The sequence below is a fragment of the Anthonomus grandis genome, chromosome 1, assembly GCF_022605725.1.
Source record: "Anthonomus grandis grandis chromosome 1, icAntGran1.3, whole genome shotgun sequence".
NCBI lineage: Eukaryota > Metazoa > Arthropoda > Insecta > Coleoptera > Curculionidae > Anthonomus > Anthonomus grandis.
The window spans coordinates 18,585,148-18,609,815 of record NC_065546.1 but is presented as its reverse complement, the minus strand read 5'-3'; the positions used below and the strand labels follow the sequence as shown (position 1 = coordinate 18,609,815).

At 32.5% G+C, this 24,668-nt stretch overlaps 1 protein-coding gene across 8 annotated transcripts in view; it reads right to left on the bottom strand.

Annotated features, from left to right (window-relative positions):
- LOC126741731 (protein pangolin, isoforms A/H/I/S) overlaps window positions 1-24,372 on the bottom strand; it is a 359,880-nt gene extending 335,508 nt beyond the window's left edge. Inside the window, exons 1-3 of one of the 8 annotated variants that reach the window (XM_050448298.1) lie at window positions 23,646-24,372; window positions 15,496-15,562; window positions 8,619-8,713 (exon numbers count right to left, since the gene is read on the bottom strand). In XM_050448298.1, coding sequence (XP_050304255.1) covers window positions 8,619-8,713; window positions 15,496-15,562; window positions 23,646-23,798 — 315 coding nt within the window. In that variant the 5' untranslated portion in view covers window positions 23,799-24,372. Of the gene's footprint in view, window positions 1-8,618; window positions 8,714-15,495; window positions 15,563-23,127; window positions 23,263-23,309; window positions 23,444-23,645 lie in introns of those variants that run through there. The other 7 variants (XM_050448297.1, XM_050448284.1, XM_050448294.1 and 4 more) reach the window with 7 other exon arrangements.
- Window positions 24,373-24,668: the final 296 nt, after the last annotated feature.

The window sequence follows — 24,668 nt, the reverse complement described above, 5'->3', positions numbered from 1 at the left end:
TAACATATGTTTTGACATGTTTCTACTTATTTTCTTTCTACCCCCCTCCCTTTAGTTCATCCTCGAAGCGCCACGGATGTTATTTACTAAAATAATTAATTAAAAGCTTGTCCTTAAATCTTAGATAACTTTAACGTTAAAAACACCTAAAAATTTTATTAGCACATAAAACGTCTTCCTTATATAAGATCTGCTACAATGTTAGAACTTTTATAGTTCGGCATAATAAAAAAAATTATCATCTAAATTCATTTTAAGCATATGTCCCCCAAAGATGTAGGAGTTGTAGCGCATAAAAATAACTTATTAACTTTCTTAATAATGAATTTGCCTCCTTTTATTGCTGTCCAGAGTGATTTACTTATATTAAGGGTTTTACGACTGTTTTATAACCTACCTGATTCGACACTGCATACATATGTAATGGACTTAAGAGAAATAATGAAAATGTTTAAGTTAATTTTTTCTCAAGTTTATGTTAATACAAAATTAACGGGCTTGTTCGTAAACACAAAATTATCATATTCCGTCACAAAAAAAACAACCTTCATCACTGATTTGGAAGTCTACAAGAGTTTTCTCGTGTAAATTTACTAAAAATCGTAAAATGTCTCCCCGCTTTTTTGACGTCTCCGAGTCTAAAAATATGCCGTTTCCTCCGCCCCTGCATTCTGGTACACATCAAGCAGTTCACGGTTTATATTATGCAAGCAGACGAGGCTGACAAGGGCAATTAAGCCTTCCCTTCGGGTCTCGGAATCATGCCGAATTATTATTAGCCTAACCTTTTTATTCCTCATTTCTTTGCTTTCTGGTGATGCTTAAAAAATGAAGACCCACGTTGATTGAGTTACGGCATTTCACACCTAATTAGTCAAAATAACTTAGCTCCTTGGGATCCACAACAACCTGAGGTTGAATTTACAGCGATAAATTTAATTTAAATTAATACAGATTGAAAAAAATTCTATATCACTAGCTGATTGATAGACTTTGTGATTTTTTTAGAAAGAAAATTAGTACATTATCAGCGGACTAGAACCTAACACTAACACGAACATAACACCAGGTTGAAAAATGGGTCGGAAGAAATTATTTATTAAAGATATACTGAAATAAAATTAGGTGACTCCGTATGAGAATCTCATGATAATCTTTCAACTACAATTAACTTATTTGGGTTGAGTAGAAATTGACGTTTCAGCCACTAATTATAACGAAAATACAGGAAGAATGAACATTAGAAACTACTGATTATAGCAAGATTTCCAAGACACTCTCAAATAAAAACTATAATACTGAAATTCAGTATCAATAGCTGGTATGCAAAGCCTTGATAGTTACCAAAGCAATATTAACGAATGCGTAAAACATGCTTGCTCTTGCATTAAGGAAACGTTAAGTTATTGGGGCCCAACGTATGGCATTATCTAAGAGCTGGTTGAATGGTTATTAAATTCGAAGCTACGATTTAAAATTCCTAGGTTAAAGATTAAAAACTTCGCTAATTGGTTTAACCTCAGTACCAAACAATGATTCTTAGCATAAAGCATGACATCTTAAATTTCTTGTTGGCTCCAATGTTTTTCAAGTTTCTCATTAGGTAGGTTTGTTGTGTGTGGGTTTGTTGCTACTTGCTACCGGGACGCTAGGTCTTTTGCGGCTCACTCCTAGGTGTTTATACTTTCCCAATCAAATCCGCCCTTTTTAGAAATTTGATAATTTTAATGGGAGAAGCATTCTTAATGTCTTCTGTCTTAGATAAGGCATTGCCGAAGATGGCCTGCCTGATGGTCCTCTCTAGTGCCGGACATCTACATAGGATGTGCTCTCCAGTCTCGTCCTCCTCTGCATTCGGCGATTTTCGCCGAACCAATCCTATTCACATGGTGATGCCGTCTGTCTCAGCATGTCTCGGTATCCATGTTAGGGTAATTTTGTTCCTTTCTCCAAGCATTATGAGTTTGCAGCTCCATATTGCTCTAGTGTGCAGATAGAGGAATCTAGCCTTTTTAGAGCCCCTTGTCTATCGCCGTAGATTTTGATGGTTCTGTTTTCAAGTTTCAATTGGTTAAACATTCTTGCAGAAATGTCAATAGCAGGTACTTCCGCTTGATGATTGTTTCCCAAGACCGATAGATATTTCTGTCCTTGGGTTAGTGCACCATATTACAGCTCCTACGAAAATAAACTGGTTTTGGAGCCATCTGAATGTCTCGGATATCCGCTTCCTCTAGTTCCATCCGTCCAACCGTTCGCTCGGTCTGGCAAGTTGACCGAGTTTGAACTTGTGTTTAATATTTTTCTTGGAATTAGGTCTGATGGCATTCCAAATGCTATGATTGCACACCTTTTCAGCCAGTTCAGTTGATTCCATCCTGACTTCGTTTGCCGAGATACCATTTATGACATGGTATTTATGGTCTGTAAGTAGTTTTTATGGCTTTTCCCCATACATATATGTCCAGAGCGACTTAGCACAAATAGTACTTCCATGGGGGCTGTCGAGGTGGTTCCGATCGCCTTTGAAGGCTGTTAAGTTTTGACCACTTGTTGTGTTCCTTTGCTCCACCACACTACAGAGCCGTACTATATCGTTCTGATATCGTAAGTCTGATAACCACTGCATCTGTTTTGGGTTCATTCCCCAGGACTTGCTGCCTATTCCGCCACAGTTTGTCATGATGTCAACAGCATTTTCTTTTGTCTTTGCATTTGTAGTGTTTCCCATCTATTTTTCCCCAGGAAGTCCAGTATTAGCCTTAACAACACAAGCTCGATTTAACTAAATAATTATTTTGGAAAGTATCTCAACTTCAGTTCCAAATAACTCTATACGCTCCATCTTTTCTGTTTCTTCTTTTAATTACCTACGTCTGATTCTCTCAGCTTATTTAGCCTTGGAAACGAGGCTCTACTTTCGTATTCAAATCTTTACATAGCAAAATAGTGGATCTGGTAAATACAGTTTTTTCCATTACAAAAATAATTTTCAAAAAATAAATAAATTAAGTATGTAGCCAACGTTATGATATCCCTAGCTTTGGGAAAGGAGTTAAGCACTCTCTGAAGAGACTTAAAAAGACTTTTTATTTTAAATATATCATGGCCTCCCCTTAATATTAAAAAAAATCATTATCAATATATCTCCTATGTTTACCATGTCTCGCTAACCCTATTTACCGAGTCAGGAAGACTCTATGTAAGTTTTTAAAAGAACTTTTAACAAGCAAATCAAGAGATGATTATTGGAACCTTTTCCGCCAGTTTCTTATTTATAACTTTCTGTTTTTTTCGCCCCAGTTGGCAAGTAGAGTTAAGTGACTGTGGTCTCAAAATATTTTCAACCAAACCTTGGTGATAGTAATATTTTCATTGGGAGAATAGTAGAAAATAATTGGCCACATTTCCAAATTTGACAATTAATATTGAAGGTAACGAGGTCGGTGGTTAAGGCAAATGGAAAAAAAACACTTGGGAAACCTATTGACATTAGAATTATTGCAATTATATTAGAAAAATACATTAAGAGTTTTTGATTACTGCAAATATTACACAAGCAAAATATAAAACAAAACGAAAAAAAATCGTTTTAGGTTTCTCCAAAGGCACCATAGCGTTAGCAGAAAATCACTGATATTTATGTACAAAATTTTTATAATACAATACATCTCTATTGCAACCCATTCTAAACAAGGAAGTAATAATAACACAACCATTGAGATGGTCTAAAAAGGCGAACAATGTGCATTAAAATATAGCATCTTTTGACCCATTATGGGATTCGTAATGGAATACGAATTTAGTTGGATTGAAGTCTCTAAGTACAAATGGTTTCAAGCTATAAAAAATAAATAACAGTTATTCCAAAATTGATTTTTTTTTTAATAATATGCATATCACCATATTCTTGCAGATAACCTTGAATAGTTATATGTTAACACCTACACACCTTTTCACTAAAACCACACATTAAAAATTAATAAAATGAAAATATTATCTTCTCAAGCGGGCCGTAATCGCCAGCTAAGGTAGGATTTTCGTTTCTAAATCTGTCAAAAACTAGGTTCCCTAATCCGATTTCGGATGCGGTCGGAGAGCGTCGAAAAATCCTTAAACACACAAACAAGTCCCGCGGAGTGTGGTACCTGCTTAAGGCACCGAAGAAGTGATGTAGTCATTTTTTTTTTGTTGGGTGCCTACAGTACGGGGCGGAGGGCAAATAAAGGAGTTCACACACTAAAACTTAATAACAAACTGGGGTTTTAATTAAGATTCTTCATTTAAAACTTTTATTTTTATGCCACTTGGGTTAGTTCACTTTCTTGGTAGAATTGCTATTGTCTACACTTTATTGCCAACTTATTGACATTTATATATAGGGTTAATCATCAAAAAATCCGTCTTGGTATGGTAAACCTAAAAGGCAGCAGCCAACACCTGACCTGGTCCTGGCAAGTCATCTTGTACAATGACCTTTGGAATGTGGCCCCCATTCTTTCTCTTCTCTTTCGCTCTTGTGTGTGCATTCTCGCCCCATCTCGACAGAAGCGCACTCCGGCTTTTTATAACTGACTATGAACGAATGAAAACCGGGCGTAAATGCTGGGTAGTCCAAAATTAGTGCGAAACAGTTTAACTGCATGCTATCGGCGCCAAATAATATCTTGTTTGTTAAGTCTAAATAAGGTCATACAAGTCTAAAAGAAGAATAATTAAAGAATAAAAATATTCCGAAATTTCTTCAATTAATGTTTGTTTCTTCGTTTTTTTTTATAAAAATTTTAAATTAAGACTGAGTTTATTAGTTTCTATTATAAGACCAATAACTATGAAAAAACTTTGATATAATGAGAAATCATAAAAGATATTATACCCTTATCACTTGTAAATGTTGAATATTAGTGTCAACGTTACTAATAGCGAAGAGTTTTCGTCATTTATCTTCTTCACACTTACACTAAATCCCTTACAGTTTATTAGACATATTTAAAAAAATACTATTTCTCAAGTAAGTGTAGAAGATTACTACATTATATCGGTAGATAAGTTTGATCAAAACATAATATTCTTGTCGAATATTCACAAAACCTGAATATTCGACAAGAGTGAAGTCCTAACCAAAATTTGATTAAAATCCAAATGCATAGTTGCCCGCATAGATATACATATTAATGATAATAAATTAAATTTATTGCTTTCCAAAAAAACAAAGAATGTTGTAAAAAAGATTAACCAATTTATATTGGTTAATCGATACAGATTATATTTTATAGGGAAAACAAAAATTGGGATCAATTCTAGACTTTTCAAGAGTTCATTCCAGAGCATATTTCGTTACAAAACTATAAACTATGGTAATTTGCCGGTTACACTACCGTTACCAGAAGTCAGAAATCTGAAAAGACTTATTTGAATATTGGAGTTTGGATCAGAGGCATCAGGATCAGAGGAGCTTCCTCTGCCTACTTGCGCAAAGGCGCCAAAAAACCATTAGGGAAGGATGTTATAAAGAAGATAGGAATTGACTTGCTTGATTTTAACTTGATGTAATTTCTTTTTTTGTTTAATGGCTGCTTCTATTCTCTATTTTACAACAAACTATACAAATGATACAAGTATTTTTGTTTAAATTAAATTAAACAATAGTACCACCTTTCCAAAAAACATTTAATTAATTTCTCCGCAAGGGTTTTTCTAACCTGGTTGGTATGGTCAGGTGTAGGTTAATTCTCTGAACCATTTTCCACGAGATCTCAGTTCCATATGATTTTTGTTGTTAAGTACGAGATCAGATGAGAAAGAGAGATTATTAGATTTATAACCAAATAATGTTTTTTGATTAAAAATATCTTTAGGGTTTCGTTCCTTTTTTAAAGTTTAAGTCTTAAGTAACATCGACTTTAGGATCTATAAGAATTCTAACCGTTTCATTTTCCGCCAAACTTTGGTGGTGGATTTTCTTGTTCAATTTAAAAAATCATTAACTTTCAAGAAAGTTACTGAGTAATTGGTCTAAAAATATGTCATTGTTAAACTGATGATCTGTGATCAACTGGATATAGAGACTTACTCGATATTATACAAATTTCTTAGAAAAACATGTTTATGCCAGGTCTCATGTACTTAATTTTGTTCGACGTTTAAAACAAAACTAGTTTTCTATGATTTTTCTGTTATGACCAATTAAAAAACTTTACATTGTTAGATTAAAAAATGGATACTGCAAAGATTTGAGTAAATAAACGCCTTGTAAAAAGATTTAGAAAAATCACCAATTAATGCTAAATTTAGAATTTTTAACTATCCTTACAATTTCTAATTTCATCCTCCATTCAATCTCATTAAAGGTGGCTTGTGAATTGTACTAAAACTTTCTTACAAGTTAAATAATAAATTCAATAATCACGTCTTATGTAAGAATGGGCTATTGTGCAAAAGCTAAAGTGTTAAAATCATTAAACCCCAATATTAGAATTTTCATCTACAGTCCTATATTTCACAATAAATTAATATTTTTAAAATTGGGAAAGCAATGGAGGCTGATAAAAATCATAGTTCCGATCTTGATAAAATCATTCTCAGGACATTATGGTATTTTAATTTAACAATAAAAACTAACATTTAAGCTGGTCCAATCTTAGGAAATATCATAAGCTTGAAAGCCTGAAAGAAATAAGAAATGGCTTTTTTAATTTCGAAAATTTACCTTAACTTTCTAAAACGGATAAAAGAATTTTGAACCAGCTTTCTCTTAATCTGATAGCCAACTAACTCTGCTAAAATTAAGTTATTTTAAAAGATGGTAAGACTATAGATTTAAAATCTACAGTCTTAAAAGTTTTACTGAAATAAGGCATGACATTTACTCTCAGAAATCTACGAGGCAATCAAATCAGAAATGTTTTCGGATCACATGATTCCAAAGTATTGCTTCCGCACACCATTCAAAGTTGACTATCAACAAGAAATAAATGGGATGACAGTAACCACCTGACAGACAGACCAGACGGAGATCTTATTTGGTACACAGATGGATCCAAAACCGACAAGGGAACGGGAGCCGGAATTTTTGGAGAAAAACCTATTGTAGAAAGCAAGTATGAAACGACCCATCCGCTTTGAAGACATGCCACAGTTTTCAGCCAGAAATATTTGCGATACTAGAATGTGCTTGGGAAAACATTAGGAGAGCATACACCAACAAGCAGATCCTAATAATAACAGATAGCCAAGGGCCTTATCGAACCCTAGGGTCACATCAAAGCTGGTTTCGGAATGCCTCATGGAATTGAAAACCCTAGAAGACCGCAACTCAGTTAGGCTTATATAGGTTCCGGAACATACAGGTATTCCAGGAAATGAAAAAGCCGATGAAAAGGCTCCACAGCACCTTACATCGAACCAAAACCGATGGCAGTGCCAAGCACTGGGAGTGCCAAGAAGTACACTCCGCAGTGAGATTAGGGACTGGGTGAAAAGATCAAGCTCACTGGACAGAAATGAGACAGTTCAAGAAAGAAAACATGTTTATAAACTTTAAAATAGATGAAAAAATGACTAGAGACCTCCTTACATTTGGAAAAAGGAACCAGAAACAGTCCGACATGTCATTTGCAATTGCACGAGGCCTTGTGCCGCAAAGGGCAAGAAATTTCTGGGAGAGATAAACTGGATCCAGAAGCACTAGGTACCACAGCAGCAAAAGACCTGTACCGGCTGGTACTGGGCAGCGAGGTGCTAGGCTAGGTAGTATAGATGTATATCGAGGTGAGCACAATAAGTCTTTAGGCTGAGGTGTATTCGGGCATAATGGACGAATCCCAAAAGGAAAAAAAAGCATGACATTTACTTTACATCGATGATTACGTTCTAAAATAATTGACAAATGTATGTATTTTATCTCCCTAGGATTAGGATAGGAAGGAAGGTTAGTTAGGATTTAGGAAAGTCCTAGAAAACCTATAAAGCGCCCATCCAATAAAAACATTGTAAATAAAAAAAGCGGGTCAGAATAAAATACGGTCCTGTATAGCTCGTTTCTTCGGACAGACCTCACCTCGTTTTGGCTGTCTTGTTGGTTGCAACCCGGTCTGCTGGTTGAGCCTCGGCGTGTTGTACCGTGGACCCTAATTTTCTCTTCGAATTATTGCCTGTGGTACAGTGGCATGCCCTAAACTGGGAACCCAACGACCAACAATAATATTGTGTACGGCTTGTATACCTCGACCTTTAAAAGGCATTCGACCGGGTACGAAATTAATATTCATAAGTGTGGGCGATAGAATATAATGTATGAAACCCGACCCAATTATCCTGCACAACAGAAGAAAATAAAACCGTTTTATATACAAAGCAAGAAAAAAAAACGACAGACAGAGCAATTATAATTGAAATAAATTAAGTAATTATTAAATGTGCACCTGTTCGAGTCTAGAATCTTTAACACTCGTATAAATACACGTCGGTTAGGTAATGAGTAAGCGTATATCATGAGTTAATTATTTATTTATTTAAGCGTGAAAATGGCCACCGGATTTAAATAAAGGCGGTGCGAATTGTTTGGATATTTTACATTCGAAATGGTTTTACTGAAATAGTATTTAATTATCACTTACCATTGAAACGGGTATGGGTCCAGGTCCTCCATTGGCGTAGCTGTAAGGTGACACGAGATAACCCATGTTGAATGATGTGTGGGGTTCGACTTTTCCTGCAAATGATGGAGAGAAAGATTACATCAAGAAGGTTTTTGGTTAAAAGAAAATAAAACTGACTTGAATCCACAGGAAGAAATAGAAATTCGTAAAGAGAGAAAACATTTTAGGGGCTTAAAGTAGTTAACGTTATTTATCATATACCTATTTTTTTAAATATATCTTTTGCAGGTAGTAGATGGGTTGGCAGGTTCAACGAGTTCAGAAACGGCAAATCCAAATAGATTTTGTATCATAAATTGTGTATTTTGCAATGATGAGATGGAAAGGAATAGAACAAAAGACTAATTACCTATTTATTTTCTTCAAATATTGCAACGTTAAAAACGTTAAATTGTGTATGCTTTCAAAAAATGGTTTTCAAGGAGTCCTTCTGACCTCAAACAAGTATTTAATTTAAAAAGCAGTAGGTTCAGTGCAGAACTTTTAATGTATAAAATGCACACTTACAATCAAAATTATTCCATGATAAATTCTACTTGATTTTTATGTTTTATGTGTTATCTTACCAATGGCAGCAGGAATAATAAAGTCGACTAGTTTACTGAATAGCAAAAGTTTTTTCTATTATTGCATGAAAATTGCACTACTATTACTTACATTTGTATATTTTAGCAAAATTAATTTTTATTTGCTTAATAGCAACTTTTTCATACTTTTTTATTCAATTTTCATTCATATTTTTATCAGTTAAAAATTAATATGAAGTAATTAAATAAATTATTTTTGTGTTTGTAATAATTTTGTATATTTTTACTTACTTAAATTGTTATATAAGATTGTCTTCAAACATATTGTATCACTGCCATTTCTTAAGAGAAATTTTTAAAGAATTTCATGATTATAAAATAATAATATGAAAGGATAATCTACGATAAAAACTGCTGCTAGATAAATCCCCCTTGATTTAAATTTTTAATACCCCAGTAGCAACTAGAAAAAGGTAATCAACTATTAAATATATATAACTATAAATAAAGGTAAACAACTATAAATAAGAAGCAGTTAGGTTCATAGTCGAATAGAAGTAAATGCTACATAAATATGCTGTGTGTTTCTGAGAGATTATTCATTTACCTATAAAAAAAGTTTTCATGAAATTGCCATTTGGTATGTTATTAAGGTTTTAATAACATACCAAATGTATACCAAATAAATTATATGTTTTTGTATGTTATTAAGAGAAATTCAGAATGTACATTTTAAATTCGGAATATATTTGTTAAGTTTTGATAGTTGTGTGTTGGAATATTTCCATCCATCTTAAGTAGTCATAAAATATAAAATATGATTAATCTTATTAGAATTTGATTGTTGTAACATAGTTATCCAATTGTAACTCAACAAAATCTAAGTAATTTAATACAAAACCAGAAGTTTATCTATGGTTCATTGTATTCATAATGGCACATTAAAAAAAACTTAGTACACATTACGGATGAAATAGGCAGTGATAAAAAAAACAAATGACAAATAATACGGATTTATATTAAATAGTGACATGCCAAACTTATTTATTGCAAACAGCTAAAAAATTATAGGGGAAATAGACCAACCCAAAAATCCACCTTTCCAAATTATCTTTCATATATTTTGCTTTATATTTATCTTTACTAGTTTCGACTATCTAAATTATCGGTTTACTATATTATATATGGATGTTTTCTAAACTAATAGGGGTTAATTTATTTATGATTCTTTAAAAGTTCCAATAATAGTAACAATTTTTTTAACATGTCTAACACTGGATTGACAATAACAGGTACAGAATCTGTGATACCCGAACCATGTTAGATAGCCTGGCACTAGCATAGCGTGAGTCAGATTTAAAAGATTGAAAAGGAAACAAGTTTTATATGGTCAACTTGCAATGTTTCTAGAATTTTAAAAACAATATCCATCCTAACATAACTATCAATTCGGTGGTTTATAAAATATGACAATTTTTGCGACGAAAGATTTTCTGTAAAATATTATGTGGCATATAATCGATGAAATTTTCGCGCAGATTGACAATAATGAATGATTAAATAAAATGCTTAGCGAAATTGATACAATTTGCTCAAAATTGTAGTGACTGGATGATATTAATTTTTTAGGATATTAATTTTTTTATTTGATAAAACGTTTCATTGAAATGCATCGTTGGTCAATGAAGCTATTCAGAATACTAATTTGACTTCAAATTATTACAAGCAGAAAAATAAAGCAGGTAAGGTCTTGTTTGAGCCCTTACAATTATTAAATTATCAAATTTTAGATACAAAACTATGAGACTAATATCCTTAAGCAACTGAATTAAAAAGATAATACTTTATAGTATTATCTTTTTAATTATCTTATTTTTCGATCTTCACAAAAATGCACTTAGAATTGATAGGGGCTTAGATGCTAAGGGGTACAAGTGTTAAAATAATGTTTTTAAAAAAATCGAGGTAAAAGTTAATTTTAAATAAAAAATTCTGCATTAAAGCAATTACATAGAATTTTTTTAACAATATTTTCGTACATTTTTAAAAGGTAAAAACTTTTTAAAATTTGGTATTTGTTTTCATAAAAAAATTTTAGAATTTTGAAAAAACGTTTGCACTTGGTACCCCTTTGCATAAAAAATTAATACTTGTTTCCCTTTGCCACTAAAGTAATTTAAAAATTCCAAAATACAAAAACAAAAATAAAATTAACTCAAACACATTTATTTTTTAGAAAAGAAACATTTTTTTAATCGTAATCTGATTCCAGGTCTTATTCGATATTTTCTTCATCCTCTGAGGGAACATCCACCTGGGCTTCCTGAGAGGTTCTTTCAACTTGAAGAATATTATTGCGTTGACGAGTTGGAACTTCGTCGTGTCTTAGGTTGCGGTAAAAATCGTGGTGTATTGTGGGTACAAAGGGTAAAAGCTCCAATAAATTCTTATATTTTGGAAGCTTTATTTTAACGGGCCCTTGGCGGAGAGGCGGGAGTTCAATCGCCGGGGGAATTTGTGCAGGTCGTCCTATCCTTTTCGTCTTTTTCAAGTCAACAATAGCAAAAGGACATTCTTCTATCAGTGTGTCCTTAAAAAACAAAGTACAAGGTGTCAAAAGTGAAGCCATTGCATTTTTCGTAAGCCCTTTACATTATCATTCATAATATTGCACAAGGGAGCAATACTTTTGAAGTCATTTTCATTCATTTTGGTAACCAAGAATTTCTTACTAGACTTTGCTACAACATCCATCCATTCAGTGGGGACAAAAACAAACGATTTTTTTTTCTTTGCTTTTTCAATGAGGCCAAAGTCTTGGTCACATTCCATGAATGAGTGACCTGACACCAAAAATTATTCCCAAAAATTTGGGAAATATTAATTTTATTAAATTTGGGAAACGAGGTAATATGTTTTTTTACAAAGTTTGTTACAGAAATATCAAACTTGTTAGACGGGAAATGTTTGCCTCTTTTGTCAGTGTGTGCTATTCCAGTGGGAGAGTCAGATTTTTTTTTTCATAAAGTTGGTAAACCGGTTGTTACTTATATTCAAAGTACGCAAAAAAAACTGTTTGCATACACGTTTCCCAGTTAATTTTATTGTTGTGCTGACCGTCTTATGACTTATGGCTCCTTGAAGTCTGCGGCGAGGAGCACTTACTCCAATACATGAATACAAAAGTCTGAAGATTCCAGTTTTGCAATTCTCAAAATTTTGTAAAAATAGCAAGTCGCTCATTTTCAGAAAAGTCCGTGCATTTATAACGACAGGAATGGGGATAAGGTTGCACTTGCTTACAAACGTGAACTTCCCCTTTTTGTCCCACATACTCTAGGCCACTATTTCTTCTTTTTTTAGCTTGCAAACGTTTCCATTGTTCCGGATTTATCCTTCTTTTACTAGGTTTTCTGGTTTCCTCCGAAATGGTTGAATTGTCTGAATTCGCTTCAGTACCGTCAGAACTACTTGAACTTGTTTCATCCTCATCAGAGCTGTGTGGTAGGAAATTGATGTCGCGATCTGAATCATCTTGTTCTTGATCACCTAAAAAATATGAGACTACAGAAAGAAACAGCAAACAGCAGCAGGCAAATTGCTAGCATACAAAAAAGCGAAATTATGCATAATTGCATAATGTACCTAAGTATTATTTTATAATATTTTTCTAGATTCAAAAAATCAGTGCTTTTTTATATCCAAAATTTTGATCCTATATAAGTTTACTTGCAAACTAGCATATGTATAGTCGAATAAATTCTTAACTTGCGGGTCCAAGAACATTATTGATATGAATCAAGTTAAAAAGAATGCCCTCAAATTCTGCATAAAATAAAGGAGGTTCCTGTTTTGCCAACACTCTTATTTTGAGGAAAAAGTTTCTTAAATCTAACACCATTTGCATAAGTATAAACCCTAATTACAAATTAATAAAATCTGACTAACATCAACATGTCAATAAAACATAAAATATTAACTCTGCGAAAATTATAACCCAACTTTCTTTAATATTTATTGCAATAATTCTAATTTTGAAATCACAGCAGTTTCTTAGACTAAGGCAATAATAATTTTCTTTAAAAATATATAAATAAGTACTTACTTGAAATACGCGTTATTATTTCACTCATTTTAACAACTTTTTTACGAGCTCGATTTGCAATGATGCTAAACAATTCACTAAAAACAATGCCTAACACCTTACAGGCAAAGGGGTACAAATGCACTTGTATCCCCTTGCCACTAATTATTTTTAAATATTTTTTGAGTAGTTAAAAGGGATTTTACGAGATGGCGCCACCAGTAGCAATATTCACTTGTATCTCTTTGCCACAAAGTTTTTGGTACTATGAAGATTTATTTTATGAACTTAACTAATTTTTTAAAATTTTGTCACTTGTACCCCTTAGCATCTAAGCCCCTCAATTATAATCTAATAGCAACAAAAGTACAAAACTTCACTTTTATTTTTATTAAATCGCATTAAATCTGTAAAGAAAGATACATATTTTTATAATATAATTGTACATTCAAAATCCTTGAAGCATTAAATAACTTTCCTTCTAAAAAATTACAAAAATCTTATTTCCAAAAAATAACATCTGATTCTTATTTGTAAATACACAGCAGTTATTATGGCCTCTGCCAAATTAGAAACAAGCCGTTAATGTGTTTTATGTCTGAATTTGTCTGCTCTCTTTAATCTCTTCAATATGTTGTTAATAGGGAGAAATAAAATATGGTCTTGACTATACAAGAACGTGTAGCACTGGTAAAGATAACATAAAAAATTCTTTTGTCGATACGAATCTCTTGAAAAAAAAATTCCTAACTCAAAGATAAAGAGTTCAGGGAGGCACATATAGTAGGTTCTTGAATATTGTGTTTCCTAGGCACTTAAGATCACTCAGATAAGAAAATATGATGCTTTGCATAAAAAATTACTACCTAACGAGTTGGTCTTTTTTAGGTAGAGATGCAGATATCAGGTTACATGCTTGGAGTTACTTAGTATTTAATTAAGGGAGTTATAACTGTTTTGTGTGGTTTTAACGAGTTAATTAAAAGCATTAAAGATACTTTGATATTCAAAATTTAATAGTTTTTAGAAAAAAAGATCCAGGGGGATTCGATTCAAGATAAAAGACATATTTCCAAAAGAAAACTGATCAAGAACGTACCACTTTTACTATTTTAGCTTAAGATTCTCTTCCTAATGTATTCACACCATTGAATCCATTTTTTTAATAAATAAATCTTCTTCAGTTTCAATTTTTACTTTTCTTCTTCAATTATTTTTGACTGGCTTACCTAATTCATATTTTTAGATCTAGTTTTCTTACTATTTGTATACCTTTCTGGTCTTATACCTTCATTTCCTTTTTTTTAACTTGCTAATGAGTGATCTGTTTCTGTGGGTAATTGAATCCGTATCTGTGGATTACACGTAAAACGCATTATCTTGTTAAATCAAAAAGCTCATTTTTGAATATGACTCACATAATTATGGCTTCTATATCACATGTAAATATAATTTATTTCCAAAAAAACTGCCAAAAAAATGTTGACGGGCTTTCTCAATTTTGCCATAAAGAAAACATTGATGATTTAAAGTAAAAAAATAAGTGATTCATTTTCCATTTTCGTGATTTAAATCATGCCAAGTAAATTGTCTTTGTAAAGGCTCTTTTTATTGTTTAAGATTCACACGTAAATCCATATATAGGTGATTGATACTAAGTTTTGATTTACAGAGGAATTATTTTCATTGCTGAGTGAAAACATGATATAAAAAGAAAGTTGAAAGCACTTTGAAAACTTGTTGCAATCATCACGCCTTTAAAAAAAAAATCTAAAAAAGATCCTTCCGCTACATTAAACTGAATTGCACCTTTTATACGCTTTTCCTATTTCTTTCCCCGTTTTCTCCCATTCCCTCGCCTCGTTTTATACGTATGGTTACGCTGTTAGCGAATCTACGGTCCCAGAATGCTCCATTTGACTCGATTTTAAATGCAGCTACCTACAAAATGGGCACTTACATATTTAAAACACGTTCAAGAGCGGCGGGTTTTGCATTTTTCCCCGGTATAGAAAAAGCGAATTCAGCTCGCATATACTTCGCTCGGTAATTTGTAATTTAATCGCCTTTTTAGGGCGCTTTTTTCCTTTAGCAGGCTAAATAAATATGTTAATTCGGGGCCTCTTGTAAACTCGAAAATGGATTCGACGCTTTTTTAGTGTATGACAAGAGAAATATCTTTTTCGTTAAAAGTAGATTTTTTTTTAAATTGTGAAAAACTTACCAAACACGGGGCTGTGGTCGGGTCGCTGAGCATTTTTGCTAGAGGGGTTGAAATTTCCAGATTTTTCCTGAAAAAATAAATAAATTTTTACAATACCTTATACACAATAATTTGAAATCTAAAAATATATTTTTGTTTAATTTCAATCACATTTTCCTCAATGAGTTTCCTGTACCTGACCGACTTATAAATCAAGAGATTAAATAAATATCGTGACGGCACATGAATTTATTTCGGACTTAATCATAAAAATGTATTTTCAAGATGTAAAATCAACAGAAAGTTCCCAAAATAACTGGTAGTGGCCCTTAAATTTTATTCAAAAGAAATTTTACCTGTTTGGGACGTGGTCTTACATAAATTCCAAGAATAAACATTAATAATTCTCAACTTTAATGGGTTTTAGGTTTGGAATTATTGTTTTTTAATGCTTGATTGTTTTTTCTCATGAATATTTGGAAAATATGAAATTTTAAAAATGAAGTGTGGGTTTTTCCTTGGGAATATATGTAAATTAAACGCAAAAAATATTAAGGCAATTATATGTAAATTTAATATGAAAATTTACAACATGCAGATATTTAATAAAATATAAAAATAAACGAAAGTTTGGAAAGCTCTGGAATAAAAAAAATCTGATTTACTGGATTAAATTATGATTTATACTTTGATTGTTTTTAAAATATTGCTAACAGTCAGGACAACAGACTGGTTGTCCTGACTGTTAGTCAGAGACTGGTGATCTCTTTTGAACTAAAAAATTTCGATACACGTTGCCTTAAGAAGAAACTATGGCGTCAACAATCATTGTTTTAACTAGGACACTTTGTATATTATGAGGTTTTATAGTTCTAGTATATATTCTGAATAATTTTTGTATAGAAAACCATATGCCTAAAATCAATGGTTTGCCAAATATGACGTAACAGACTAACGAAACATGAAATTAAGACGTAAAAATTTATTCTAGATTTATTGCAAATGTTTAATTTCTTGTCCATTTAATTCAATGCATCCTTTGCAATAAAAATTTTGGTTACAAGTAGAAACTTTGATGCCAATATTAATTTTTTTGTTATTTTTTAGAAAGTAAGTAGACGCTATTATTTTACCTTACCTTCTGGTTGAATCTGGTTTTTGCCTTAGCCTTTTAACAATTTCTTGATGCAACTTTTCCTAAGAGATGTATTGGACGAAGAGGACTGATTGAGTGGCCACCAAGGTCACCAGATATAACCCCATTGGATTTTTTCTTATGAGGTTATTTGAAGCCCAAAATTTATATGAACAGACCAAGAAAAAATTCGACAAGAAATTAGACTAAGAGATCGACAAGTGTTTGAAAATGTTTATTTGGAAGTTATTTACCGACTTCAAAAAGCATTGAAGTAAATGGACAATAAATTGAACATCAGTTAATATTGTATAATTTTTATTTTTTAACGTCATACATGCTTCATTAATCATTGGGTACATCAAAACTAACAAACCGCTGACTTTAGGCATATGGTATGCTATACAAAAAGTATTTAGAATATATCGTAGACTTGTAAAATGTCATGATATACAGGGTGTTCCATTTAAAAAAATGTTCTGGAATGTTACAGAGTTCGCGATTAAATGACCCAACGATGCAATCTTTGCGTTTAAGCAAATGGTCGTCATTTTGATCAACTATTGTTGTAAACAATGATACATTTGTTAATAAACAAAATAATGATTAAACTGCACTGCGAAAAGCGATTCAGTTAATGCGCAAAATAATAGTAGCAAAAATAGAGCCCAAACGGCTCACTTGAGAACATATGTTTACAAGAAAAGAGGTATTTGTTTTGATGTCCCAACTACCCCTTGAACTTTGTCCGTATATTTTTGGGACACCCTGCATATCTTTTTTTATAACATGGGTTACTGATAAATTTCATGAAACATTCAGTCCATTCGTGAGTTGTAAAAATAAATATCTTAAGTGAATATTCCTCAAGCATGGCTTTAATAAATTTATGTTATTAGAGTAATTTTTTTTGTATCATTAAATCGAAAGCTGTATTTCAATATCTAGTATAAGAATTTTCAAATATACTACTAGGACTAGAAGAAATAATGTGGATGATGGTGCCCTGTAGATAGTTATGCCAAACATAGGTGTTTGAAGATGGTTACAGTATATAATTATACACTAGGGAAGCATAAGTTACCTGCATGATATAGATACAAAGTTTTTGAAGAAATTATTGATGTATTGTTTTTTGAAATTATTAGGTGTCATGAGGCCTATCTCACTTCCATGTTCTCGCAGATTGGAAAGAACATAGGTGATTTTTAAAATGTTTGTCAGGAATCAAAAGAAAATGGTTGATTGTTATGAAGTGAAACAGAGTATAATATACATATATGCACTGTTTCACTTTATGAGATAATGAGATTCTGGCCAAATTTGAAATTGGTAAGTTCCATCAAACCTGAGACAGGAAAATAAATCCAAAGGAAAATGTACAACAGTGTTGGTAGTTGATGCTAATCACATAAGTATGGTTTGTTTAGTTGAAAAGGCTACTGAATATTGGATGGAGTCAATGTCTTTCCTTTAATGAATATGGTGTATTTAAAGGTACTTTTAGTGTTGTTGTACTCGACCACATATTGAAGATGTAATGTCCTGTTTTTTTCTGCATCTGCATAATATTGATAGAAGTAATCTGTAATAGTAATCTGCAGTACTATATAGATGACAAGTAAATACCATTTATATGCGATTGATTTATTCACAGTCTCTAGGGTTGGCACAACCAACAATCGAATCACTCTATCTGTAAATGAAAGGGATAATAAATATCTTTACACTATATCTAACACCTACAATACCTAATTGCAGGCTTTTATTGTTTCATAAATATAAGCTACAAAATAAACCTGAGATTAGCATGGACAATTTGACTTAAAATTTTTGCCATTTACAAGGCACATAAAACACGAACGAAAACGTGTTATTTTGTAGTTTGAGAACAAAATGGGACTATTAACGTAGCCATTAGGCACTTTGAAGTTGGCTCGTTTACAAAAGTTCGCTCGCGACATCGGGGATTGCCTTGCCCATATGACTGGCGCACGTTTGCCGTCGGACGTCAACGTTTTTCGCCTACATAGTTTTTTTCTCGCTTTGACATTGTGATAATAATTTATATTTTAGATTGTTGGCGTTGTACTGTTTTTATTAATAAGGAAATTGTAGCTCCAAGTTATAAGGCAAATTTCCATTTCAAAATGCCATTTCTCACTTTTTTCAGCCTGAAACCAAGAAATTTTCTGCATAAAATCACTATTTATGAGTGACTATTCAATAACATATCCCAACTCCTAAGCGGTATAACTGAATACGTAAATCTCACAATTTTCAAATTACATGGATTCTTATAACATAATTTACAAATTATTCTTAAAACGCCTCAACTAAAGTAAAAAAATATTTATAAAGTAAATAGAACAGTATATTGTGTCTATTGATAAAAGCTTGCCACCATTTTCAAACTGTGCAAGACTGATAGATTGAATACTAGGTATACATACATCTGGTTTTTTTTAAAGCTCAAAAATATATTAATTTAGAATGAAATGTAATCAAAAATTAATACATTTTAAAATAAATGATATAACCACAACCTTAGGCCAAGCCAAAAAGCCTGAAGTAAAAATATTAAGAAACGCACTTTATTTACAGTTGCCCTATGAAGCATGAGAAATTTTGCATTTTGAGATTTACAAATATTCCTTATAAAAATCTTCTTGATGAAAGATGGTTAAAATGAAAGAATGAATAGTTTTTAGCCAATTGCCCAAAATTTTGTAATAGTAATAACACTAGACAGATAACCAGGGAAAATTACATTTAGCAACAAAATACCAGATGACTAAAGATCTTCCCACAATTCAATTTAAAAGTAAAATTAAGGCAATTTTAATAAAAAATGTGTTTTATAGTAGTGACAAATATCTGAAACTTCAATTTTAATCTGTGGGTGTGTGTGTGTTCTTTTTTAATTTGTATGTTGAACTTAAGTTTCTTTCAATATAGAATAATAGAACTATCGTTCCTTTTTTATCCTTAACGTATGTTATGACGTAACAGCAAGTTTACATTGACAGAAAAAAGTTTTAAAAAATATTTTGTGATTGTGGAGTATTATTTTGTGTGTATTTTATGATTTTATGAATTAAAAGAGTATTGTTTTGTGAGTTTTAGAAGCAAATCCTATTCCTTGCTTGTGATTCAACTTATGCAAAGTATACATTTCTTGCAACCATGGTTCCAATGTCAATTCTCACAGTTCCATTATTATTATATTGTCACAGCATAACAATCCAAAGAGACTTTGGAGCAGACATCACCTATACACCTAAGTTTTCAATTTGAGTGTTTCCTGTAGCAATGTTTCCAATAAAATTATACTCTTAATTTACAATAAACTTTTTTCCTCTAAAATTTCTGATACTTGTTTTTGTAATATAAAATGTCAGGCCTTTAAAATCACACCAATGTTAATAAGAATCCCAATGTCATCCCTTGTTTTAAGGAGACTCATTTTTGGAACTTTAACAAAATCAAATTGGACCAGCATTAAAAGAAGTTGCACCTGAAAGTAAGATTTGGTTTCAAATGGATGGCTGTCCTGCGCACAATACAGAGCAAGTTGGGGAATATCTTCAAAACCTATATAATGGACGCGTAATTAGACTAAATTACACCATTAATTAGCCAGGACTACAGACCTTCCATTTATAAAGATGTGATTATTAAAATTTAAAAGAGGTAGAGATGGCAATTTTCATGTCATGTACTCGAATAATTGCATATCAGCTTAGTAGTGTAAGAACCAAATTTTGCAACCATTAAAAAAAAAAGTATAATATAATTTTATGTAAAATATACAGGGAAGCCAATATTTGAATGGGATTGCCTATGGGCAGCTTGGCGATGCATCACTCGGCATACAAAAGTAAAATTGACTTAATTTTACTTTTCATTATCTTTGGTAAATTATGAGCAAAAAGAAAGCAAAGAGGCTAATTTAAATATAAAGGAAGAAGGTTGTAAAATCTAAAATTGGTTTTTGGATATTTATTAGGAAGCAGGGTGAACTAAGGGTTTGAGTAAGTATATTGATCAACAGTTTGTTTTTGAGATATTAAATTGGGTACATTTATGGTGTTTGTGGTGAAACTAGGTAAGTATATGATACTTTTTTTTTAGAAAAAAATATTTTTTTTCAGAAAATTAACTCCTATTTCACTTTCTTCAGTTTGGATCATGACTTGCATCAATACAAGGCAATCTGTACAGACTAGATAAGAAATCTTAATTACCTACTCATTTACAACTTTGTGGATTACATTAAATATACTATCCAACAAAACTGGAGAAACTTATATTGTAAAAACCTTCAGCATTTAAATTACTATTTTTTTTTAAATATTGACGCTCTTAACGGCATTTTTTCATCACATTCCTTTTATCAGTTGTTTATTTATACTATGAATCCAAATAGGTATTTTAGGATGGACATACAGGGGTTCAAACTGAAACTCATACACCCAAAGATGACAGTTTTTTAGAACTCAAAAGTGGCATTTTGGTGTTTGCAAAATTTATTCTTTTTTGCTTATTTACCTTACTTACAAAGGGCTTTCTCCTAGCAGTTCGGCCATGGTAATCATTTTTTCACAAAACTATGATGGTTTCTGGGCTGACTCTCTTTCCCAAAGTTGCTTCCACCATCGCTGCTAGTCTGGGAGGACTTAGTTTATGATTATCCTTACATTTTCTAACAATCCACCTTTCATCATATTCATTAAATATTTTGCAAGGACTTTTTCTTGTTTCATTTAAAATTCTTTTTGCAGTTTTGTAATGGTTGACGATACTTTGTATATCTATACTAGCATGACTCCTATTAACCATTTTTTCAATGTCACACAGAGATTTGCCATTAGTATGATGAAAAACAATCAAACTTTCTGATACAGAAGTTTTTCCTCTCTGGTGTCCAATATTAACTTTCAATGCCTAAACCACTGAGAAACTGATTTTAATATTTATATAATGTGTCATATTTATTTAAAAGAATACAAAAAATAAAATACAAAATAAGCAAGCTATATATGCCATATGAGTTTCATTTTGAGGTGTAATTTTTTTAATAAAATATTATTTTGTGATTACCAGTCATTTAATATTTTTTGTATAAATGTATATTTTTATTATTTTTCTTTTATGTGCTCAGGAATATCAGAAATATTTTTTAATGTCTTAACTTCAGTATAAATAATTTAATACAGAGTTTTGCAACTATTTTGCAGGTGTATGAGTTTTATTTTGACTCACTGTAAATAGAGAAACTCCCATAACAATTAACCAAATTTAGTATTTATTTTGCTTTACTTGAGATCTGCTGGTAGTTTTTTTGCTGTATGACAAATGGGCATAAGCAAAGTGCTTAGCTTGCATTAATCTGTTGTAAGCAAAACAATTTCTAATTTTAAAACACAAAGTTCATTAAAGATTATTAAAAAAAGGGGCTGACCAAGAAAAACAATGATAAAAAATTAAATGATCATAAAAAAATTGAACAGTCTGATCCCCATGCCTGAAATTGGCAAGTAAAATTTTTAAGTGAAAAGCACCAGCTACTGCAAAGAGCTGACTCAACACTGTGAAAAAATATTTGCATTGCAGGATCAACAACTGGAAAAAAGTTCTTTTTACTACTAAAAGTAAATTTAATTTATTTGGGTCTGATGGAATATCATGGTTACATGGCCTAGAAGGCAAAAGATTTGATTCAAAGTACCTACCTATACAAAACCTACTGTAAAGCATGGTGGTGGATGATATTCCTACATGACATGGGTTTGCTTTTAAGGGTATTGTAAAGGACCATTACATGTTATTGAGGGTATAATGGATTGATTTGTGTATTTACATTATCTAAAAAAATGTAATGTTACCATTTGCTGAGGATAATTTACCATCAACCTGGATATATCAGCAGGTTAACAACCTTAAACATAAATCAATGGCTATTCAAGAATGGTTTCTATCAGAAAAGATTAGGGTTATGGACTTTCCTGCACACAGCTCTGATGTTAACCCTATTAAAACCCTCCGCGAGGAACTACACTGGCATATAAGACAACATCAGATTAGCAATAAAAATAAGTTTTGCAAGAATCCTGGAATTCTATTGGAGAAGAAATCATTATAAAACTTTTAAAATCTATGCCAAAGCGATGTCGCGACGTTATTGTCCATAAGGGATAGTCTACCCACTATTAATTTTATTTGGTTTCTCTACTTTTGCCCCTAGAGTATTTTGTTTATTACTTTACCAAAATAAAATCTTTCAAAATATTGTTGATTTTCATTATGTATAGAACTGAATTACTTAAGGCATAATCAAATAAAACCTAATTTTTACAAGTTTCTCTACTTTTGTCTAAGCTAGGAGATATCTTATTGTTGGTTGTCTGAAACAAATCTTTATGTGTGGTCTATGGTTCCCAATCTAACTTTAGGTACATAGGTACTTTACAATGCATTAAGCTTATAATACCTCACTTTTTATATTTTGTACTTACAGTCTTAAGCTGTATTTACGGGAATGATCAGAGCAGGTAATAAGAGAGTAAACTCAAAGTTTCTGATAAAGGAAAAATATTTGTTTTTTCCTTTTCTTTACCTATACTTTTTTCATTTCTCAGAGGAGCTGACATCTGTAAACATGAAAATTAATGTTTAAATTTTTTTTAATGAATAGTACCTGAGAATTACTAGTGAGTTCTTGAATTGATCTTCAATGAAAAATATTTTTTTAAATAAAATGGTTAAAACTAATAAATAAAATAATGCTGGATTGTATGTTATTTAAATAAACATATTCCACAATCTTAAAAAAGTTGTAAACATAACAAAAGAGAGGATCAAAAGTTGCGGGGTTGCCTATATTTGTTTATCACTGGCATCTGTCATTCGTTTGTTTATGTTTATCATTCCAAACAAAATGGGGCACCAGGGGGGCCAATACGAATTTATAAGCAAATAAGAATTTTTTTAAGTGCGTGGGTGGAGAGTGTGAATTATAAATTAGAAATTATACCTCCGACTCGGTGAGGTCGATAAGGCTACTCTTCTCCTCGGTGAGGTTCTCCGAGGACCTCTTCTCGTCTTCGTCGATCCCCTCGTCCTTGTACACCTTAACCTCATCGGTGCTGCCGAGATCATCGCCTCCGCTCGACGAGACGTGTGGCATGGTTCACTTCAACACACGGTACAACGGCCGCAGCTGCATCACAGCGCGCCTGTTAGTACTAGTACACCACTATCTTATTATATTTCACCGATTTTCACTCATCATGATCATTATCAAATTATCCACGCGGGGAAATTGTTGTCCTGCGAAGTAACAATCCTTGTGTACCGACGCACTATGTTATAAACTAAGTTAATGGATGTTTATCACCGACGCGCGCGATATAGAAACAGAAAAAAAAAGTGACAAAGTCCCCAAGTAACGTTGTTTTAAGCACGTGTTTACGCTACACCACCGAACGAGAAATACGCATACTACTACGATCGTCGTCGTCGTCGCACGACAGCAGTCGACGGCGGCGCCCTTTGCTAAACACTAGTGGGTCTCCTCTCGACTTGTTTTAACTGACCGAACGGCGAACTGCCGGCGCTCCGCGGTGGATCAAGCACAGGCGCGATCGGCGGCTCTCTGTCGGGCGCGGACCAATCACGCGCCTCTTTGATCCGCCGAGGCGGCTCGGCACAATAATGGCAGCCCCGCGTCACGCCTGCGCAATGGCTGGGGCGATATAGACACGAGGAGGCCTACGATGTGGGCCAAATGGCCAGATAATAGACATTCACACATACAGAGATTAATTACAGAACACAAATTTTATATAGTGAAGTGGTGGTTGCATACAAACTGAAATTCTTCTGAAAAGTCAGACGCCACTAAAAAGCACCCGATTCCCACCGGTGATCGTGTATGTTCAGAGAAAAATTCGGTCGTTTGACGTAAATGACAAGAATAGCGACACGACTGTTCCCGCTTTTTTTGCGTTTGTTGGTTGTTTACTTTCGTAAAAAAGCTCCAACTAATTTGATCAAT